Source organism: Branchiostoma belcheri, unplaced genomic scaffold (genome assembly GCF_001625305.1).
Source record: "Branchiostoma belcheri isolate BF01 breed outbred unplaced genomic scaffold, Haploidv18h27 scaffold4, whole genome shotgun sequence".
Classification (NCBI taxonomy): Eukaryota; Metazoa; Chordata; class Leptocardii; order Amphioxiformes; family Branchiostomatidae; genus Branchiostoma; species Branchiostoma belcheri.
The window spans coordinates 1,589,467-1,611,741 of NW_017804020.1; the positions used below are offsets into that span (position 1 = coordinate 1,589,467).

The 22,275-nt window shown below is 40.1% G+C and overlaps 1 protein-coding gene across 1 annotated transcript; it reads left to right on the forward strand.

Annotated features, from left to right (window-relative positions):
* Positions 1–1,075: 1,075 nt before the first annotated feature.
* On the forward strand, positions 1,076–3,245 carry LOC109477070 (U8 snoRNA-decapping enzyme-like). The gene is made up of 3 exons (XM_019778110.1): positions 1,076–1,300; positions 2,250–2,516; positions 3,021–3,245. Exons 1-3 carry the CDS (start codon positions 1,169–1,171, stop codon positions 3,210–3,212), a joined length of 591 nt encoding a protein of 196 aa, XP_019633669.1. The 5' UTR covers positions 1,076–1,168; the 3' UTR covers positions 3,213–3,245.
* The last annotated feature ends 19,030 nt before the right edge of the window (positions 3,246–22,275 follow it).

The following is a 22,275-nucleotide window of genomic DNA, read 5'->3' on the forward strand; positions in this document are numbered from 1 at the left end:
AGAGCAAAATATGAGCATTTTGCAGTTGATTCTGAATTTTTATTTTTATTTGCCAATCAGGAAAAAACGAAGCGGGCGAATCCATTAACCAAGAAATTAAATTGGTGTGGCCTTATGTCAAATTTCTGTCCTAGAGTGATTCATTTTTTTTAAAATGAAGCAACTAAACAAAAATAAATGAACCTAGGCATCCTCTGATAGCTCCAAATGCTATGATAAGAGCCATGAAGTCAGCGCAGGAGGCTGGTTTGTAATTAAATGAATTTTAAACTTTGAATCCAAGTGCTGAATTGATAAAAGAGTTTTTAGGAATACATGGACTTTCTCCAATTGAGAACCTCAAATCCTTGCCTGGAATTAAATATACAAAAAGGATATTAAAAGATGGTGACTTCAATCTGAGAGAATGAAAAAAAAGAGAAACCCTGACAAGCTAATCACTGCTACTTAGCTGTTCTTCTCTCCCACAATCTAAAAGGTGTCATTGGACAGCTTTCAGCACCAAGGACAGTTCTGTACCGTACACATCACACACTTCTTGTTCAGGCAAATCGTTTATGTCAGTACAAAATGTAACGTTATAATGACACCGACACACGAGCCCACAATCCAAAAGGCGTCATTGGACAGCTTTCAGCACCAAGGACAGTTCTGTATCTTACACATTTCATACTTCTTTTCTAGGCACCAACGTTTACGCGCAGCGTTTATGAGATTACAAAATGTATAGTGACACCGACACACGAGCCAGTAAAGCGTATGAGCCTCTACTGGGCTTTGGAAGTGGTTGTAAAGAGTTAAAATTGGCCATATAACGTTAGACAGATAACATGCCAGGGGAGTTAGTCCGCTAAAAGAGTAATAGTTGGCCGCTCCCGGACTGTAACGTAACTCCTTTAGAGGATTAACTCCCCTGGCGTGTTGTCTCTTTCGGCAATTTTAACTCAACAGCCGCTTCAGAAGCTATCGTTAATACCATGGGGTAGTTTAGGACGCAACGTTTCTAGATAAACAGTTCCGTAATATTCCGCTAGAGAGCGCACATGCCTATGCCACTGCAATGTTTACGTCATGTGCACCCCGGCCTTAGTACTAGTGTGAAACAGTAGGAAGGTGTACGTGACTTGCGTGCTCGTGTCGCGCCGAACTCTAGACAGAGGAAACTATCATGGCTCGTCGTGCTGTCCCCAGATTCGAGGCCGTGAAGCTCACGCGGTACAAGCACGCCTGCCACGCGATGTTTCACGCTCCCAACGAGGACAAGTTGTTCGGGAGAATTCCGATGCGACACACTGTTTTGGTAAGTTATAAATATTAGGGGGTGGGGATATAATGATATCTGTTGCAGAGGAAACGCTTTCACAGCTATTGTTGGCTGATACCATCGATTAACCTTTTAAACGTGGGAATAGGAATGTGCCTTTCAGAAAAATATGCTTGTCACGTTCCATAACGTTTAGACAGTCGAACTTCCAGCATGCAGACCAAGCTATCCGATTACAACATCCTTTCCAAGGCCCCCAGTCAGGTTCGGCAGAACGGCAGGTGTCTAGGTGACTGTCACAAGGAAATTTAGTGCCAGTAATTTTGCCCATGTAAGATGACATTCCCTCCTGAAAAAATACAGCTGCTGCGCTGAGCTGTTGAAAGGCATCCAGTGCAATTTCAAGCAGAACAACAATATTCTGTCTGATATTGACATTTACTCCCATTTCTTAGTACATTTTTGTTATCATTTCATACTTGAAGCGTTTGAAATAGCCTGAAAATAAGCTATGTGAGGAGTCCCTAAATTTTGGTACCATCAATAAATAGCTAAGAACCAGCCTGAGCCCTTGAATCTCGTTCCGTATGGGTGGGATTCCAGGCTTTTTTTCCTCACACAGTCACAGATATCAGTGTGCTATTGGATGAGCTAGATTCACCTTACTACTAACTGTTACTACATTTAAAAAAAGATGACCAGAAAATTGACCTCCAAAATCCGGTTTTGCTACCCAGAAATCACTTTGGGTGCCTTTGATAACCCTGTTTGCATTCTGTGTAAGTAAACAGTGGGCCCGCAGTTCAAGCACCATTAACTGACCCAATCCAACAGGTCCGGACCTGTTACAACACCTGTTGGTGCATGCATTGGGTTCTCAAGCTGGCCCAGAAAAAGGTCCAGACCTGTTAGACTGGGTCAGGTAGTGGTGCTTGAACCCTACTGTTACCCTACCTATATACAATCTTGTCTCCTATCACTGTAGATGCAGATGCGGTTCGATGGGCGGTTTGGGTTTCCGGGTGGATTTGTGAACCTGGAGGAAGGTTTGGAGGCTGGACTGAACAGAGAACTGGAGGAAGAAATCGGTCTGGATGTCAGGATTTTAGGGATTACTGAGGGAGACTGGGCAGTGACTGAAGTACACGACGAACAAAATTTTGTCAGTCATTTTTACATCAAGAAGGTAACGCCGGAGCAGATCAGACAAATCGAGACAGCGGCAACTACGGCAAAGGACCATGGTTTGGAGGTTGGAGAATGTTTTCCAAAACATCATGTCTATAAAGGACAACTAACATAATTCTACCAGGTCAATCTGAAAGTTTTGGATTTGAATCCCTAATAGGTCTCTCTGTTTTTGACTGCTTTTAGAAAAGACAGTGTTGCCAATTTCTTCATTTGACTCAGGTGAAAATGAGTACCTAGCTTCAGCTAGGGACATCAAGGGTCTTTGACAATTCATGCAATACAAAATTTGATAGAATGTTTCTGCTGATTACACTAAAAAAATTTGCCCAATGCCCAATCCATTATGTTTGACAGAAAAAACTAGAATGTAAAAATTTTCAAAGGGACTTTTGCCCCTCAAAATGCAGCACGTAAGAGGGTAAACATTTCCCTAGGATTCTGTGCCTTTAATGCTAAATGAGATGGGTGAGGAAATTTTGAGGATGGCTAGAACACTACTAGTACAGATTTTAGGGCCTTGTGTATGATAAAAATATCTGAATGCATTTATTTCTGTCCTATATAGTCTCTGGGACTGGTTAGAGTTCCAGTCTACACTTTGCCGAGAGACAAGGTGGGGGGGCTGCCTGCCTTCCTATCCAACACCTTCATAGGGACAGCCAGGGAGGAGCTGCTGATGGGACTAGAACAGGAGGGAATCCTCTCTCATGCTGAAATACAGAAGGCCCTCAAGGCCAGTACCACCAGACGACATTAGTTGTTAAAGCAATATCATGTAACATTTTTGCGCCAAAACATCATTCGTAGCGATGGGAAGATGACAGACTCGAGACGGGATTCGACCGGTTTCGACTTTAATTCAGTCTTTATCAAGAATGACAGAGATCGGACCACTCCTCCTTTTATACTTTTTCCGTGCCTATCTAGTGCAGGGCGCTCTGCTCGAGTTTTAGATATTGACCAATCAGCATTTTTGCGCCAAAACTGTATATATAAATAATTGAAATTTTCTCATCTAGATCGCCATTTTCAACTTTCAACATATTAGCATCCCTATTTCGCTTTTTCGGCAACTCAGCACAGCGTGAGAATAAGTTGCACCAGGCTCGCTGTATTTCCAGGAGGCTCCTATAAAGAAAGTAAACAAACAGCGGTAAACAAAACAAGGAGTTGTCAGTTCTTGGAACTTATGTTCACAGTGGCGGCAGGTACAGAAGAAAGAAAATCCACAAATTATTTGTTTTAAGTAAATATAATGATAAATTTGGGATACAGAAGTGACCATGAAATCTGCGAATACAGTGTAAAAGTACTGCAAAAAATTGTAATTTACAGTAGCCAATTATATCATGCAGCTTACAGTTCTTGCACTTGATAAAGGTATAGGTTGACAAGGGAAAATCTCTAGCCAGGGCTCATGACTCTCTGTTTTAGAAGTAAAGTATGTATTGTATTTAACTCTGGTGAATCTTGTGTAACAACCAGAACAGTATTTGTCTAGAAAACTAGACTTCACAGATCTACTTGTAAGCACGAAAAAGATGTGTTGACTTGCCATTTTTCAAGAGAGTGTGTAACATAGGCTATCCATAACCCATGTATTACAATACATGTACAATACAGATGTACAATGTGTAATACTATGTATGTTTGTCATATACAACTGTAGGTCATATCATACATGTACATGTACATAATGTTACATGTACCTCTAGTTCTGCTCATGGATGGTTGGAGTATTTTATGGTATTCTTTCTTTTTGAACCTTTTCAGTATTGTACAGCTATGAGATAAATACACAAGAGCTTTCTACTCTGGGTTGTTATTTTTGTGCAGCTTTCTGGGTACCTTGTATAGTCTTAATCAGAAGAATGCTTTTCTAAAGCACACATACAGTAAGAATGTTTAAAACTTTTCGTGGTAGAATTATGCTGGTCTCATGATGTTTTGAGGAGAAAATGCAGGTGTTCCCAATCTGGTGAATTTTTGAGAAGACAAGAAAATGGCGAGCTTGTTGGGAGACAGAGGGTGGTTCAAAGGCAACTTCACAATTCATACAGGTAAACAACAATTTTGCTAACACTGTTCCCTAGCAAATAGTCATATTTATCAACTTATATTCAGAAAGATATGATATAGTCCTCGTAGTTCCAAATGGCCATTCCTGATTTCAAACAAACTTTGAAAGAGTCAACTTTGCCGTGCATTTCATGTGAATTTTAGCTTCTTTTTTTAAATCTTAATATTCTTAATCTCGATTCTTCTTGGAAAGACAAGGTCAATTTTGCCACCCACCCATACTTTTGTATCTTATTTTTGATGTCAGTTGTGAACATTCAAGTTTAGACCCCTCCCAAGCAGACTGTACTGAAATTGTTCCAGATTGCTGCTAGGGAGGGCTGTGATGTTGGCAACTGTGCAGAGTGACTTATGTGGAGATGGAGCCTTTTGCTGGATGGGGTTGAAGATACTGTACTGGTGGTAATGCATTTAATTGTTACTTTCAGGACAGAAGTATTGTTTAAAGTAGCGCTGGTTTACGGGAATTTTGTATGTTTGGGTTCCAGAGTACTAATGGTTCCTAATGGTAGCAAGTTAAATACTGATTGGACCGATGAGATTATCTGTTTCTGTGTCTATATGACCGACTTTGGCATAACACAACCAGCTTCGAAGGCACATTGGCACAGTTATATAATAATACTTGTGATCCTAATGCACCATACATTGTCGGTCAATCCCATCTAGGTGTTGAACATCCTCCCTTAGCCTTACACACACACAGACATTCCTGTCCTTGGTGCTGAACACAATCCACAGATTCCACACACAAACACACCTGTCCCTAGTGCTGAACACCATCAACACACCTGTCCTTGGTGCTGAACACCATCAACACACCTGTCCATGGTGCTGAACACCATTCACACACAACACACATGTCCTTGGTGCTGAACACCATCCACACACAACACACCTGTCCTTAGTGCTGAACACCATCCATTCCACACACAAACATACCTGTCCTTAGTGCTGGACACCATTCACACAACATATCTGTCCTTGGTGCTGAACACAATCCACACATTAATACACCTGTCCTTAGTGCTGAACACCATTCAAACAACATACCTGTCCTTGGTGCTGAACACCATCCACACATAACACACCTGCCCTGTTGAACACCATCTACAAACACAAACACACTATAGTATGGTTGATGTTTTCCTCTCAACTCCTCAAGAAAAATGAAAAAAAAAACTGATGGGTAAACCAAAGCCGTCTCCATGAATAATGGTTTACGAGTACCCAATTTTGCACCATATCATTCGAATCACAAAACAAGAAATACAACACAGACCTTTGGCTCCTTCAGAAGACATGTATATTGTATCATACAATCATGTTTACAAAAGCACAGTCACTGGCAGTTCTGCCCTATATAAGGCAGTTTTGTGTCACAAAATAGAGTCTGTTTAAAAATCTGCATTTACAGGCACACTTATGACATAAAATATTATAAATTACTTGTCTGGTTATAAAATGTTTGGTAGATACATTTCTGGTATGTAGAGATATTAAGTAAGTGGCACTGTAATGTACACATTCAGATGACATTTTTGTGATGTCACATTGATTTTCGTCTGCACTTTATGCAAACATATGGTACATTGTTTATATGACTTGTGTGGTGCAAACATAAAGTATTCCACACTTATAAGATAATAAATAAATAAATTCATATGCTGCTGACGTAGCATTAGCTTTATCAGTATAGCACATATTTTGAAATAAATAAATCAGTATAGCACAAATTTTGTGAGTCTGTAATCCCTCTTAATCCTATGAGCTAGCAGGGCTCACAGAGTTGTCTCGGACAGTGTCCTCTCCCTCTGCTGCAGGGGATGTGTTGACCTGCATGCTCATGGTGGAGTGGCTCATTCCTTGGCATGACTCGGCTGCCATTTTATTTGTTGACCACATAACCAGCTGACATCTCTGCCGTATGGAGAGGGAATTTTTTGAATTCTCTAGCACAATTTCCAGTCCTTGGGGCTCATCTCCTCTCAGCAAGGCTGGTGCACACCAAAACCGATGCGGTGCTTTCTTCTCAATCAGGACTTCCAGTCCACGAGGCTCATCAGCTGCTTTAAAGTCCAGGAGGTTCATACACGGCTCTTCAACCTCTTGGTACGTGGGAGGCTTCTCTGGTTTCCACCAGGAGGATGGTGCTTCAGGACTCTGTGGCTTCATGTCTCCGCTACCGACTTCAGTAGTTGGCAGATCCTTCAATGATGGCACATCATGCTTTGGCCTCCTGTCTTCCTCGTCGTGCTCTTCAGCATCTAGCAGTGTGGCGCCGTTCAGTAGAATCTGGGGCACTTCAGCCGCCTTCTGGACTGCCTCCTCCTGCTCGTCAGGATCTAGCAGTGGCACGCCGTTTAGTAGAATCTGGGGCACTTCAGCCGCCTTCTGGACTGCCTCCTCCTGCTCGTCAGGATCTAGCAGTGGCACCCCATTTAGTAGAATCTGGGGAACTTCAGCAGCCTTCTGGACTGCCTCCTCCTGCTCGTCAGGATCTAGCAGTGGCACCCCATTTAGTAGAATCTGGGGAACTTCAGCAGCCTTCTGGACTGCCTCCTCCTGCTCTTCAGCATCTACCAGTGGCACGCCGTTCAGTGGAATCTGGGGCACTTCAGCCACTTTTTGGTCTGCCTCCTCCTGCTCGTCAGGATCTAGCAGTGGCACGCCGTTCAGTAGAATCTGGGGCACTTCAGACGCCTTCTGGTCTTCCTTGTCGTGCTGTTCGGCATCTGGCAGTGGAGCTCCACTGGCTAGTATGGCAAATACATCGCAGATAGCCAGTGGAACTCCGTTGAACGTAATCTGTTCAGTGCCACAGGTTTCTTGAATCACTTCTCCCTAAAGAAGCATCGTAAGAAGAAAACAAAAATTAGTTTTATGATCCATGTCCTGCTTCCGCAACTTTCTGACCATTTCCTGCTGATGAGCCATTCTCTCATCATTACTTTTTTTTGATCTATTGAATAAAGAGATAAATAACTTTTGATTATCCTCTGGGTATTATTAAACTATCATGCAACCTTGAACATCATGTGCATTAAAGCATTGGTCAACTGATTCAGACATTTCTGTATATACATGTAGACATTGCGCTGAGAAAATTCTTAACTTATTCCTATGCATCTTACTCAGCTCTTATCATTCTTGCATTACAAAGCCCAAATCAACCTTTTTTAAAAGTCACATACCTCCTGTATGTCCTGATGGATAGGCCTTGGGTCATTCAGGACATTTTCGGCTTGCAGAGTTTGCGAGAGCATGTGTGGGCTGGCCTCGTCACATCTAAATGATGAAGATAGTACATGTTTATGTATACCACCATTAGGCCACACCAATTTAATTTCTTGGTTAACGGATTTTTCTACAAAAATAATGGAGCGAGTGGGCGAAAAAAAAAAAGAAAAAAGGCTTAGGCAACCTATTATGGCCCAAAATGGTACAATAGGAGCCATGAAGTCAACACACCAGACTAGTTTAAAATCTAAACAATGAATTTTGAACTTTTAATGATACCATTACATTGAAAGATGAAGTATCTGTAACAACTAGGAAGAAAAGGACTATTTTCACCCGTTCAAGCATTTTGCAGTTGATTCTGAATTTTTTTGCAAATAAGAAAAAATGAAGCGGGCGAATCCGTTAACCAAGAAATTAAATTGGTGTGGCCTTATAATAGATGGAAAAAAAATCATGGGGGCAGATATTACAAACTTCTAAGGTTTGAAAAAAATTTACTGACCCTTTCTTTTCATCTTCCAGTTTAGCCACACAAGCCTTCAGTGCCGCGATTTCCTGCTCTTTCTGGGAAATTCTGTTGTGGGACACACAATGGACTTGTCATGAAATTTGTTTCTATAACAAAAGTGTGCTCTTCCTAATGCTGCTAGTTACTCTAACTGAATAATAATATCTCCCTATCCTTTCCAACAAAAAGTCTACGTATAAACTAAAACTTTCCAGTGAGTAAGCAAGACAAAGTGTAACGTGTAAGTGAGTTAGAGTTAGAGTGACAAGATGACCATATCTCACCTGAGCTCTGTGTTTGCCGCCTGATCTACCAGACTTTTCTTCAGATCTCTGATGTTAGCTGCTGCCTCAGCCTTCTCCCTGTCAGTGTAAAGAAGTGCAGTTGAGTCTGTCATTTGAACATGACAAGAACAGATGAAATCAATTATTTGATTTTACATACTACAATGATTAGCTGATGAATGGCTAGAATAAGGCGTGTATAAATACATTTATGGTCAATCATGAACTTTTATTATACATATCATTTTGTTATTTACTAACTCATTTTCCAATGAATTATACCTAACTTTTGTCAGCCAGATTGCATTCAGCCTTTGAGCATGAGACATTCTTGGACTTTTCTAGGGTGTATTTGCATTTTACGTAAGTACAAAAATTCTTTTCTGTGCCTGCAACTAGGTACTTTATTGTGTATTCTAAAGTACTAGTTATAATATATGTTAAAATGATGGTTTTAGTCAAGATTTGAAGATTACTCACTGTGTCTTTTCTGATTGTAGATCAGCCACACGACCCTTCAGCTCAATCACCTCCTGGTCTTTCAAGGAAACCCTGTTGTGGTGCACAGCATGGGAAACATTAAACTGTTAAAAAGTGTTTTTGGCAACGTCTCAGGGAGGTGCCTAAAGGTACAGTATTGTGTGCAATTTGCACACATTCCTGGAAACCCTTGGAAAAACCTCTCTGCCCCGGATGCCCCTCTTTCTGTGGGCTTGTTTACTATACACTCAGGGAGGAGTGCACTGTATCTGTCTAGACTTAACAGGTACCAAGGCTTCCTCAAAATCATGAAATCATGGCAGTGCCATGCAAACAATAACCCTAACAGCAACCACCGTCACCATTGCAATGTATGTTTTCATTGCCAGTCTTGTTTTCAGCTTGTGTCTGTGATTGATCTACTGAAGCTATTGGCTAGTTAGTCTAGTCAGGTTTAAGGCCTTTGGGAAAGGCACATTACACCTCACAGACGTATTCTCAGATCAGAGTCCTGGTTAAAGAGAGCCACACCTTGAGCACGTTATAGATTCTATTGCACTTATCAAAATGACTAGCGGATGAAACCTTGCTTCCATATAAAACCTGTGTTTTAACTGTAAATAGAATTAACTGTTGTTCTGTGCATCAAGAAAGTGTAGAAAAACTCACCTGTTCTGGAAAGATTCCTCGAGCTCAACAATCATTCTGAGGAAAAACCAGTAGAGAATTGATTTAAGCATCTTTGAATTTAAACAGCTTATTTAGCGAATCTGAGAACGGATTCAGTATATGGTGGGAGCAAGTTCCTAATTTAGCAAATATGATTTCAACTGCAAGATTTCAACGTTATATTTGTAAACTTACGTGGAGTGTGCCTCCAGCCATCTTGCAAATTCCCTAGAGTAGAAACAATTCATAACAAATGTTACAGATATGTTAACAAACATATCTATCATTATAATTATACTGGGCACCTCAGTCAAAAATAGAAATATTCGACATGACACATGAGAGATTTAGAAAAGGCAAACTTTATTTATGTTCTTTTAAGTCCTATTAAATTAAATACATGTATTATGAATCTATTTCTTAGTATTCTACATATAAAATTGTATGACATCTCACATTCACTGCATCACAAAAAACTATTTTCTCTACAGATGGACATTTTATATATGGAGAGATATTTTCAGCACCAAGGGCAGGTCATATGTCAATAGAAGTTGAAGATAAACGATTGTTCTTACGTCATAATCAGATTCTCCTGTTTATGCGTTTCCTGAATTTGCTCTTGAAGCCTCCTATAGAAATCAAGCACAATGTAAGAAACTGGACAATGATGAGGTATACCTCATGAGTCAATAGTCTTTTATAATTATGACAGTATAACAGAATGGAGAAGAGAATGTATTTTATGTACCGGTATATATTTATCATTTATTGAGTCCACTAGATTGAGACTTTCCAATGCTTTCTTGACACTTTTTAATCACAGCTGCCTAAAATGCCTTCAATTCAAGAAGATGTAAACATGTAAAAATGCTTTAATATGCTTTATATTACCTGATCGCCTGGGAGGTATAGTGTTGCGTCATGTGCAACAGGCTGAAAGAAAAAGAGGCAACATTAGGCAATGAACATCTCAGCCCAATAACATGCAGCATCATTTATCTATGTCACATGTTGCAGGGTTCGAAATCCAATTTGGGAATATGTGTATTGGTGCACCCAACCTAATGAATTGGGTGCACAAAATTATTGGGTTATATATATACCGTTATATATATATATATATATATATATATATATATATATATATATATATATANATATATATATATATATGAATAATCACAATGTTACTAAAAATTTATGTTTTATTTCTAAAGAAAAGTACTAGTACTATAACTTATATGAATGATTTTTTCTTCATTTTCCTGACACCTAGATGTTAATAATATACTGTATACTATACATTTTATAGGTAAAAATGTTAAAAGATCCTTAAATACGTAAACCTGTGCAAATATTTGGGTGCACCCTCACAGAAAAGATCATGGGTGCACAGCTCCCATTTGGGTGCACTAAGGTGCACATGCACCCAGTATTTCAGGCCGTGTTGCATCATTGTGTGCTATAGTCTAAATATCTCTTGATTCTAAATGTATCTTGATTTGGTTTTCAACAACAGATAATAAATGAAATGGTTGACAATATTGTGGGAGTTGTTACACTAAATGTTTTCTATTATAGAGTTGTTCCTTACCTCTGGAGGCCTTTTTGGTTCTCCATAAGGGCGTCTGTGCGCTCTTTTAGGCTGTGAAAGAAAAAGATTGTGAGTGAGTGAGTGAGTGAGTGAGTGAGTGAGTGAGTGAGTGATCATGAGTGGGTGGGTGAGTGGGTGAGTGTGTGTGTGAGTGAGTGAGTAAGTGGGTGAGTGATTGGGTGAGTGAGTGAGTGAGTTGGTAAGTGGGGGAGTGGGTGACTGAGTGAGTGAGTGAGTGAGTCAGTGAGTGAGTGATCATGAGTGAGTGTGTGTGTGAGTGAGTGAGTGAGTGAGTGGGTGGGTGAGTGAGTGAGTGAGTGAGTGAGTGAGTGAGTGAGTGGGTGAGTGAGTGGGTGAGTGAGTTGGTAAGTGGGGAGTGGGTGAGTGAGTAAGTGAGTGAGTGGTATAAATGCACTTTTCTATTTTAAATGTCAAAATACTTGCAAGGACAATGATTGCAAATATTTCATAGTGACACTATATAGTCTTTCACATTCCATTTTTCTAGAAATATCCATTTACTGCCCCCTCCCAAAAAGTACTGGACATATGAAGTATATAAAGTAGACATGAATGTACAACAATACATTTGTTTCAGTACATTGTAATATGTCTAATCTCTGACTATGTCTGACTTCATGTGTTAGCTAAAGCTGACTAAAACTGAGTTCTTACTCTTGTAACGCAGGTTCTGTGCTGCCTGTGTCAGTTGGCTGAATAAGAAAAGGAACGCACTACAATAAGCAAACATATTAAACAAAACATAGAAAAGAAAGTAAACCTTTTGTAAACAATTCAAATCATACTTATACTGCTTTTAATTAAACTGGCCAAAAGGCAACATTGTTACAAATTATAACATGCACATTTCGATAAAAAAATCCAAATAAATTGAAGGTTATAAAAAGTTAACGTAAGTTTTGTATATTTTTTGTCCTAAAGAAACAAACTTGTGGCATTGTAATTTGATATAGCAAGTTAGCAACCTATCTAGTTAAACATCCACAGAAGCTACACAACGTGAATCATAACAAATGATGAACTAACTACAACGTAAGTTGACGACAAATGGAAGAACACGAGCGGTACACCGGCGGTGGAAAAACTCCCCCAAAACGAACATGAAACTTACCATGGCCGTGGCCCCAACTTTCAAGCTGTCTTCAGAAGAATCCTTGTTCTTCGGTTTTCCGATCATCGTCTCAAACATCGACTCCTTCTCAACGCTAACGCTGTCCTCAGACTGTTTTGTTGACTTTGTCGTCGCCATTGTTCGACTTCTCAACATAGATGATAGAACGCCTACAGATGTCATTAAAAAGAACTCAATGTAAAACAGTCTTCAGGATAAACTACATGATGTTTCTAAACCTTGAAGTGTTGTGAGAAAGAACTACATGGTTATATTTCCCATGTTCCATAGGGGTAAAATACATGAATATGTCATCTTTGTTATAGATCGTACAAATGACCTTGGTGACCGTAACCTTGTTCTATCCATTCAGCGCCAAAATGAAAAACGTTTTTCAGAGTATTTTCAACAAAAAGCTCCGCTTTTTTTTGTCTCCCTAATGTTCCTTCTATGTGTTAAGAAAACTTACAAGTAACATCTGACTATGACTTGCGGTTTTTCGTGAATATTTTGCTGATTTTTCCGCCTAGAAATGGAGAGAGAAAAAAACCCAACCTGCTTGGAATGCTGGCTAGTGTCATCTGTGGGAGTAAATAGAACCCGTGCCCATGGTAACAGGAGCAAACATGGCGGATCGAACGCTGGGAGGAATGTACTTGAAATTCCTGCGTTGAACATGAAAAAAATCATTTTTAATTGCATTATTTCTCAATGCTTTGCATACTTAAGATGTTCTCTGGTTTGTAATTATATGTTTTTCGGAATCCTTCCATATTGTTGATCGCTGGAATAACTTGAGGGAATATCAAATGGTGTTTTTGATATCATGTCTAGTGGTCATTCCTGTATAACTTACAGCGGACACGCGCGGTTGTAGCAACCAGGTTGCGCGGAAGGGACTCACTCTAGTTTGGCGTAAATCGTGTCAAGTTGCTTCGGCCTTTGACGTACTCAATACAGGGTTTGTTCTTTTCTTTTCTTTTTTGCTTTAAAGCCCGGTGCTGTTTTGCCTCTGAAGCGTGCTGAAGGTCCCGGAATACCAGTATTCATATCCAAACAGCGAGAAGTTCGCCGAAGCAACTGGGACGAAATGCTGTTGTTGAAATCAACACAAGAGTAACACGTTATTATGGCAAAAGAACAATCCAACCTCCTTCATCCAGTGAAGTATTTCTCATAGCCTTATGACTTTGTTACATTTTCTGTGCGTGGCCCTGTAACCGGTGACGTTATGTGTATGTTTTATTTCTTGACCACACATCGCCGCGAGTTCATATTTCTAAAAAAAAAAACATTTCGCTTTTCTCCACGTGGCTAAAAAACACCGCTTTTCATTTTCTTTGAGATTGAATTTTTTCTTCGTAATTCGACGTGGCTTGGCGGCTGTAATTTGCACACCTGTAGAAAGCGCATTTGGTATGGTCCCTTCAAAATGGTGGTTCGGTACGACGAGAATTCTCTGGGATGTTATTTTTGTGCACATTTCAGGGTAAACTGTTACCTTCTTGAGTTTATATCGGCGAAATGTCTTTCTAAAACGTACAGCAGAAAGTTGTGACCTTTTCGCGGTAGAATTGTGCCGTTCTCGTGATGTTCAGAGGAGAAAATGCGGATTTTCCCGACCTGGTGAATTTTCGGGAACACCAGAAATGAAGAGACAGAGTGTGCACGTCGTTCACCGGCGACTTCGCTTTTCGTACAGGTAAACAACAAACTATTTGGCTAACATTGTTCCCTAGCAAACAACATACTAAGTACATTGTATTGTCAAATTTAACAACTTATATTCAGGGAGAAAGGACTTAGTTGCGTCATTGTGTACCAGTACTTTGGGGCAGGGCCTGCATGAGAGGTGCTTGCCTATTGGCTGTTGCTAACTTAATTACCAAATTCAAATTTTGCTCATGATGAACAGGTGGGCCAGGCAGCTGTGCGTGAAACACGCGGTTCCAAGATGGCGAGTGTGCATGGAAGGAGAGAACTCTCTGTCCAACTCTGCCCAGAAAGACGCGACAAGTCCGCTTTTTGGTGGTAAGTTGCACTCAATTTTATCTTTATTACTCTCTGGACTAATGTAGACAAACCTCCTTGCAGTGAAATGAAACAAGAACACAGAATTTCGAAAATTACTTCCAGCAACTGTTCCCCCGTATTTAATGCTGCACTTAGGCCCACTCTAGACGAAGCATTTCGCGACAGCGGCGATATTTCCCGCTGTCGGGACGCCGCTGTCGCGACGTCTTTATACACACAAATGTCTTCGCATCGAACATCGAACATCCGAATGTTCTAACGCGTGAAATCCAAAATGGCGGGGGAGCCGCCAATGTTTTTCCTCGCCGTGTGTCAGATGTTTTTCTTTATGTTAGTCACTCGCGTCTTGTCCAATATGAGGCGACGAGCAAGGGGTGCACGACGGAGACGGTTGAGATACCGGGAGATGTTGCTGACACGTCGCGCCCTGCTTACCTCCCCGCTGCCATTGCTCAGTGGCCAAAGGTGGTGATCCTGTCCACCGGAGGATCTGGCGATACGTTAAGAAACCCGCGACCTTTTGGCAAAAATTTGTTCAAGGCACACTGTGCGATACAGAGTTTTACAGGTGCTTCAGGATGTCGAGGGGAACATTTTAGATGCTCTGTGACAAACTGAACCCTGACCTCCCGCTGTCGCGAGTTCTCTATACGCACTTTAAGTTGTCGGGAACTCCCGCTGAGTTGTCGGCCGACAACTTTGGAGCTGTCGTCAGAAAATTTCATGACAGCGGGACTACGCTGTCGGGAATCCTCTCTAGACGGCGTTCCTGCTGTCGGCGTGCCGCTGTCGGCAGTTACCGCTGTCGCGAAATGCTTCGTCTAGAGTGGGCCTTAGTCAATCTGTCGCATGGGGCGCTGCCGAGCGGTCTGATGAAACAGCTCGTTGGAGCATTGGAGAGATTATTTCAAGTACAAATTCCCAGCAAAGAAGTGCTTACATTTTTAGGTGAATGATGATCGTATATGTATAGTATTGATAGAAATTATTCATATGTATTCTTTACGTGATGGAATCAGAACGTTGTTTCTCATTTACAGAGTGAATGAGTTGAGCTTTATTTGGCTGTTTTATCCATTATGTATGATGTGAATTCTTGCAATTATCTGTAAGAATTGTGGTACCAGTTCCATTATTGGCTTTGATTATTACCGGTATCAATGTTCATTGTTTATGCTTTACCACCTCTATTCCTTCCCACAAATGTGTATTATGATTATTATAAGTGTCTGTCAAATTGTTTTATGAATGTTCAAATGATTTGAAATGGGTGAGCGATATCGACACTTGTTGGTACCACCAGTGGTGTGATTTTATATGTTGCATTACCTAGAACACCAAATTAAATTATGTTGTTAACAATTTTTTTAATCAAAATGTTTTATTTGCAAAGGGCACACTACATGCATTCTTCTTTTACAATGTTCTGTCTGTCATGTGTTTAAAGTTTGTTGAACTGTTGTTTGAAATGCATTTCATGTGTCGTTGTTAACTGTTTGGAGGTTTTTCATGCTTGCTGCAGATGCTGTATGAACTTGTTGGCTATTACATAATACAGTTTGATTTTTTCCATAGGTAGCTTAGATTTTGTGCTATGGATGTTTTGTCAACATGTGTTATTTGTCAAAGATGATTGTTTTGATATAATATGTGAGATGTATTTTCACATGTGATTGTTTTTTGTTCATGACATTCTATGTTCACTTCTGACTGAGTGTAATTACTGAGTTTACCTCACTAGCATAGCCTGTGCCCTTTTCCCAACCAAAAGCAGATTTTAGAACTTTTTGAAGTGTTCTGAATTTTAGGATGTATGATGTGTCTTGTCTTGAGATGGATGTTCTGAGAATATTGTTTGTAACTTTTGTAGCTCGTAGCTTTTCTGACAAAATTTTTCATTTATATATACCTGTACACCTGACCATGAGGGACATGACCATGTTCCTGTGGGACCTGGCGATTTGAAGATCCCAGATGAATATAAGGTGAGAAAATCCAAATTCTGTATTTACCGTTCACGTGTGTTTTTTTTTAAACAAGTGTGTAACATATAATGTTGTATAGTTAGGTGACTGCTGACTGATGCAGTAGTGATGACTCCTGTCTGAACCTGACAAGAGAAGATTGGCCCAGACCAGACCTCGTGATTTGAAGATCCCAGACAAATATAAGGTGAGAAAATATGAATTCTGTATTCCTTATCATTTACTGTGTGTTTTGAAGCATTTGTCAAATGTATAATGTTGACTCCTGTCTAAAGCCGCCAAGACCAGACCAGACCTGGTGATTTGAAGCAAGTGTCTAACAAATAATGTTGTATAGTTAGGTGGCTGCTGACTGATGCAGTAGTGATGACGCCTGTCTAAACCAGAGAAGTTTGGACCAATGCAATGTGATTGGAAGATACCAGATAAATACAAGGTGAGAAAATCTGAATTCTGTACTATTTCTATGTCTAAATTCAAGCAAAGGAATATAATGTAGTTAGAATTTCTTGTTTTCAATCATTCAGTGTTGCCTGGAAATGTTTTTTGTGTGCATCATACGAATTATTCTTTTTACTTTTAGGTGTGTCCTGATGTTCCTGTTCTGAATGGGAGAAGCCTGTGATGACGGAAGACTGTCCAGACTTCAGACCAGACCAAACCTGTTGAGCTTAAGACAGAGTGATGAGTTTGTACAGGTGAGATGATGCTTTACAACTTGCATGCATATATTATGTTTCTTTCTCCTCTGATGCGTTAAGAACTCGAGGTGATATACAATACAACCTATAACATGTTGGAGGCCCTGTTCATGATTCAAAATTTTTTGCAAATTGATTCGAATTGAAAAAATAAATCGAATTATTTGGGAACATTTTGGTTCCATTGCGATTTATTTTGAACCATATCTTGCGAGGTGGTCTGAAGCGATATATATTATAATGTTTTGCTTTTGTTGAATTGTGATCATTAACGCGCAGGAGCGAGTCATTCCGGATTGACGCTGTACACAGTTCCAGCTCATAGTTCACATCGTGGCTTTTTGTACCATGATGGATTTTTCATTTTGGCACTTCAGTTGAATGTGGTTTATAAACATATTGCTTGTTGTGTGACATAATTTGTTACAAGGTCAATAGCTGTTTTCACACACTGACTTTTGTTTCTCTGTCTTCAAGATGCGGACCCGGAGACTGGACTGCCACGGGAGGATCAGAACCCGACTTTTATCGGCGCAGCTGCGTGAAAGAAGATGGGGGGTGTGAGTATGGTTTCTTTGTTAACACAGGACAACACTCCACACACATACACTCACATTTCTCTCCCTTGTGCCCAGTTCACAGTCTACTCTGAGGGTCCATTAATCGTAGCCAGCCACTTTAATTCCACATTGTTTGGCCAATCCTGAATTCAGTGCAAAGAGACAGCCTGCATGCCCTTTTTTCTTTTAAAAACAGGCCTTAAGTCTAAATAATCCCTCCCCCCATTACTGAAAAATGCCCCAACATTGTTGCTTTAGGGCTTAAACACTTAATTTAGATCCTCCGAACACTTAGTTGATTTTTTCACTTCGTTTGGCTGATCCTAAATTCATCGTAAAGTGAGGGCCCGCATGCCCTTTCTTCTTAAGACGTAAGCAGGCCTTTAGAGTCTTTAAAATCTGGCCCTACTACGCAGCTGCCCAAAATCATCGAAATTATTAACCCCCGTGAGCGTCACTAAAAATTGCCCCCAAAATTGTTGCATTGGGCCTTTACACTTAAATTTTCCGTATTTTTCATGTTGTTTGGCTGATCCTGAATTCATTGTAAAGTGAGGGCCTGCATGCCCTTTTTTTTCATAAGGCGTAAACAAACCTTTTTAGTCTTTTTAAGGGGATAGTCAGCCGCCCAAAATCATTCTAATCACTACCCCCCACGCAGGCCCTCTTAAGCGTCACTCAAAATTGTCACATGGGCCCAAAGTCTCCAAACAGATTTTTCTGCAAAAAAAAAACTAGCCTTTCGAGTCTTCAGAATCTGCAGGCAGCTGCCCAAAATCATCGTAATCACTATTTAAATCCCCATGAGTGCCACTAAAAATTGCCCCCAGAATTGTCGCTTTGGGCCTTTACACTGAAATTCTCCATATTTTTCATAAGGCGTAAACATTTAGCCTTTTTAGTCTTCGTAATCGATAGGCAGCCGCCCAAAATTATAATCACTTTCCCCATGCAGGCCCTCTTAAGCGTCACTTAAAATTGTCACTTTGGGCCCAAAAGTCACCCTTTTCTGCAAAAAAAACTTTATCTTTAAAAGACCTGTTTCAGAGTTGTGTTAATTTCTTTTTTAGTCAATTTCCCGCCAAAAAATTTGCATAACTAGTACCCTCACCTGGGTAATTAATTGGATTATAATTTTCCCGCCAAAAAACTTAGTATATAGAGGACTCTAACCTTGAACTTGTGCCCCCTCCTCCTTACTTCTGGACTGTTAGCTCCACTGCTACTACTCACACAGTACATTACCAACACTGTTCCAACATCCAACCTTTCTTTCCACTGAACTTCTCCCAACGCTAATGCTACATCAGACCAACCTCCCCATGCACTTAGTTCATTGAGCGAAGCTTCTCGACTTGTAGTTTCTCACGCTTCCTGTCAGTCAATTGTACAAGAATGCTGGTGTTTCGAAGCACCATGTCTCCACAAAGACATCCCCTGGGGAGCACGCTGACTACATTGCTGACAGGAGAGTGAGAAATTAGAGGTCGAGAAGCTTCGCTCAATGAACTAAGTGCATGGGGAGGTTGGTCTGATGTAGCATTAGCGTTGGGAGAAGTTCAGTGGAAAGAAAGGTTGGATGTTGGAACAGTGTTGGTAATGTACTGTGTGAGTAGTAGCAGTGGAGCTAACAGTCCAGAAGTAAGGAGGAGGGGGCACAAGTTCAAGGTTAGAGTCCTCTATATACTAAGTTTTTTGGCGGGAAAATTTTAATCCAATTAATTACCCAGGTGAGGGTACCAGTTATGCAATTAATGTGAAATACTTTTAACTTGGAAAGACCTAAGTTTTTTTGGTAGAAAAAAGTTTGGAGACTTTTGGGCCCAAAGTGACAATTTTAAGTGACGCTTATGAGGGCCTCCTGCATGGGTGAAGTGATTACGAAGACTAAAAAGGCTTATGAAAAACATGGAGAATTTCAGTGTAAAGGGCCGAAAGCGACAATTTTGGGGCAATTTTTAGTGACGCTCACGGGGGTTAGGGATGACTCGAAAGGCCTGCTTACGTCTTAAGAAAAAAGGGCATCAATTAACTTAAGTGTTCAGAGAATTTAAGTGTAAAGCGACAATTTTAGGGGGCAATTTTCAGTAATGTGCATAGGGGGTAGTGAATATGAATTTCAAGACTAAAAAGGCCTGTTTAAAAAAAAGGGCATGTAGGCAGTCTCTTTGCAATGAATTCAGGATTGGCCAAAAGACATGTAATTAAAGTAACTGGCTACGATTAACGGCTCCTCACGGAAAAAGGCATGTGGACCCTCAGAGTAGAGTGAACTGGGCATTAAAGAGGGAGAGAAATTTGAGTGTATGTGTGTGGAGTGTAACGTCCTGTGTTAACAAAGAAACCATACTCACACATAGCTTTGCCGATAAAAGTCAGGTTCTGATCCTCCCGTGGCAGTCCAGTCTCCGGGTCTGCATCTTGAAGGCAGAGAAACAAAAGTCAGTGTGTGAAAACAGCTATTGACCTTGCAACAAAAAATGTCACACAACAGGCACGTTTATTACTACATTCAACTGCCGACATAAAAAAATCTGCAGTACAAAAAGCCACGCTGCGAACTATGACCGACCCCACATTCCCGGTTGTACAGCGTCAACCTGGAATGACTCGCTCCTGTGCGTTAATGATCACAGTTCGACAAACGCAAAACATTTTTATCACTTCAGACCACCTCGTGAGGTGGTTCAAAATAAATCGCAACGGAACCGAAATGGAGCGTTCATGTTCCCAAATAATTCGATTTATTTTTTCAATTCAAATCGATTGGCAACAAATTTTAAATCATGAACAGGGCCTCAAACATGTTATAGGTTGTATTGTATATCACCTCGAGTTCTTAACACATCAGAGGACAAAGAAACATGCAAGTTGTAAAGCATCATCTCACCTGTACAAACTCATCACTCTGTCTTCAGGTCAACTGGTCTGGTCTGGTTTGAAGTCTGGACAGTCTTCCAGTTGTCCGTCATCACAGGCTTCCCCCATTCAGAAGAGGAACATCAGGACCCACGTAACAGTACAAAGAATAATTCACATGATGCACACACAAAAAAACATTTCCAGGCAACACTGAATGATTGAAAACAGGTGTTTTTTTACTAAGGACAAGAAATTCAACATATATTTGAACTACATTGTATTCCTTTGCTTGAATTTAGACATAGACATAGACATAGAAATAGATAGTACAGAATTCAGATTTTCTCACCTTATATTTATCTGGTATCTTCAAATCACATTGCACTGGTCCAAACTTCTCTGGTTTAGACAGGAGTCATCACTACTGCATCAGTCAGCAGTCACCTAACTATAAAACATCATAATTTAAGACACTTGCTTCAAATAACACTATGTAAATGGTAGGTAAAATACAGAAATCAGTTTTTCTCACCTTGTATTTATCCTGGGTCTTCAAATCACCAGGTCTGGTCTGGTCAGGTTTAGGCAGGAGTCATCACTACTGCGTCAGTCAGCAGCCACCTAGCTATACAACATCATGAGTTAGACACTTGCTTCAAATTACACCGAGTAAATTTACAAGGTAAAATACAGAATACAGATTTTCTCAGTCACCTTATATTCATCTGGTGTCTTTAAATCACTGGTCCAATCTTCTCTTGTCAGGTTTAGACAGGAGCCATCACTACTGCTTAAGTCAGCAGTCACCTAACTATACAACATTATAAGTTAAGACACTGTCTTGCTTCAAATAACACTATGTAAATGGCAGGGAAAATACAGAATTCAGTTTTTCTCACCTTGTATTTATACGAGGTCTTCAAATCACCAGGTCTGGTCTGGTCCAAACTTCTCTTGTCAGGTTTAGACAGGAGTCATCACTACTGCATCAGTCAGCAGCCACCTAGCTATACATGTACAACATTATAAGTTCAGACACTTGCTTCAAATAACACTATGTAAATGGTAGGTAAAATACAGAATTTAGTTTTTCTCACCTTATATTCAGCTGGTGTCTTTAAATCACTGGTGCAATCTTCTCTTGTCAGGTTCAGACAGTAGTCAGACAGGAGCCATCACTACTGCATCAGTCACCTAACAAAACAACATGATACCTAGGTTACACAGTTGCTTCAAAAATACCAAGAAAAATTTATAGGTAACATACAAAATTTAGATTTTTTCTCACCTTATATTTATTTGGTGTCGTCTTGTTTGGTCCAATCTTCTCAAATCAGGTTTAGCCAGGAGTCATACCTGCATCAGTCAGCAGTCACCTAAAAATAAAGACATACCAAGTTTAATACAAGCACTATGAGTAATGTTAAAAACCTGTATAAATTTCTGACAACAAAAACTGTACCTAGTGAATAGCAACAACAGAATAAAAAATTGAATCACAACTAAAAAAAAAATTCACAACGTAAATATGCCCAATGCAATGCATAATTGTCTGACAATTAGGCAACATTTTTTGTCCGTCATGAGCGGCAAAATTCCACCAATCATGGAAAGCTAAAACTGAAGCTGTATATGCAAAATCCAAATAAAACTCCGTGTACGATGTTTAAAAACTTGTTGCCCACT

What these genes read in the sequence shown, in the direction of transcription:
- LOC109477070 (XM_019778110.1), top strand. Translation starts at nt 1,169, where the DNA reads ATGGCTCGTCGTGCTGTCCCCAGATTCGAGGCCGTGAAGCTCACGCGG. An exon ending in CGATGCGACACACTGTTTTG is followed by an intron (nt 1,301 to 2,249) that starts GTAAGTTATAAA and finishes CTATCACTGTAG; the next exon opens with ATGCAGATGCGGTTCGATGG. An exon ending in CAAAGGACCATGGTTTGGAG is followed by an intron (nt 2,517 to 3,020) that starts GTTGGAGAATGT and finishes TGTCCTATATAG; the next exon opens with TCTCTGGGACTGGTTAGAGT.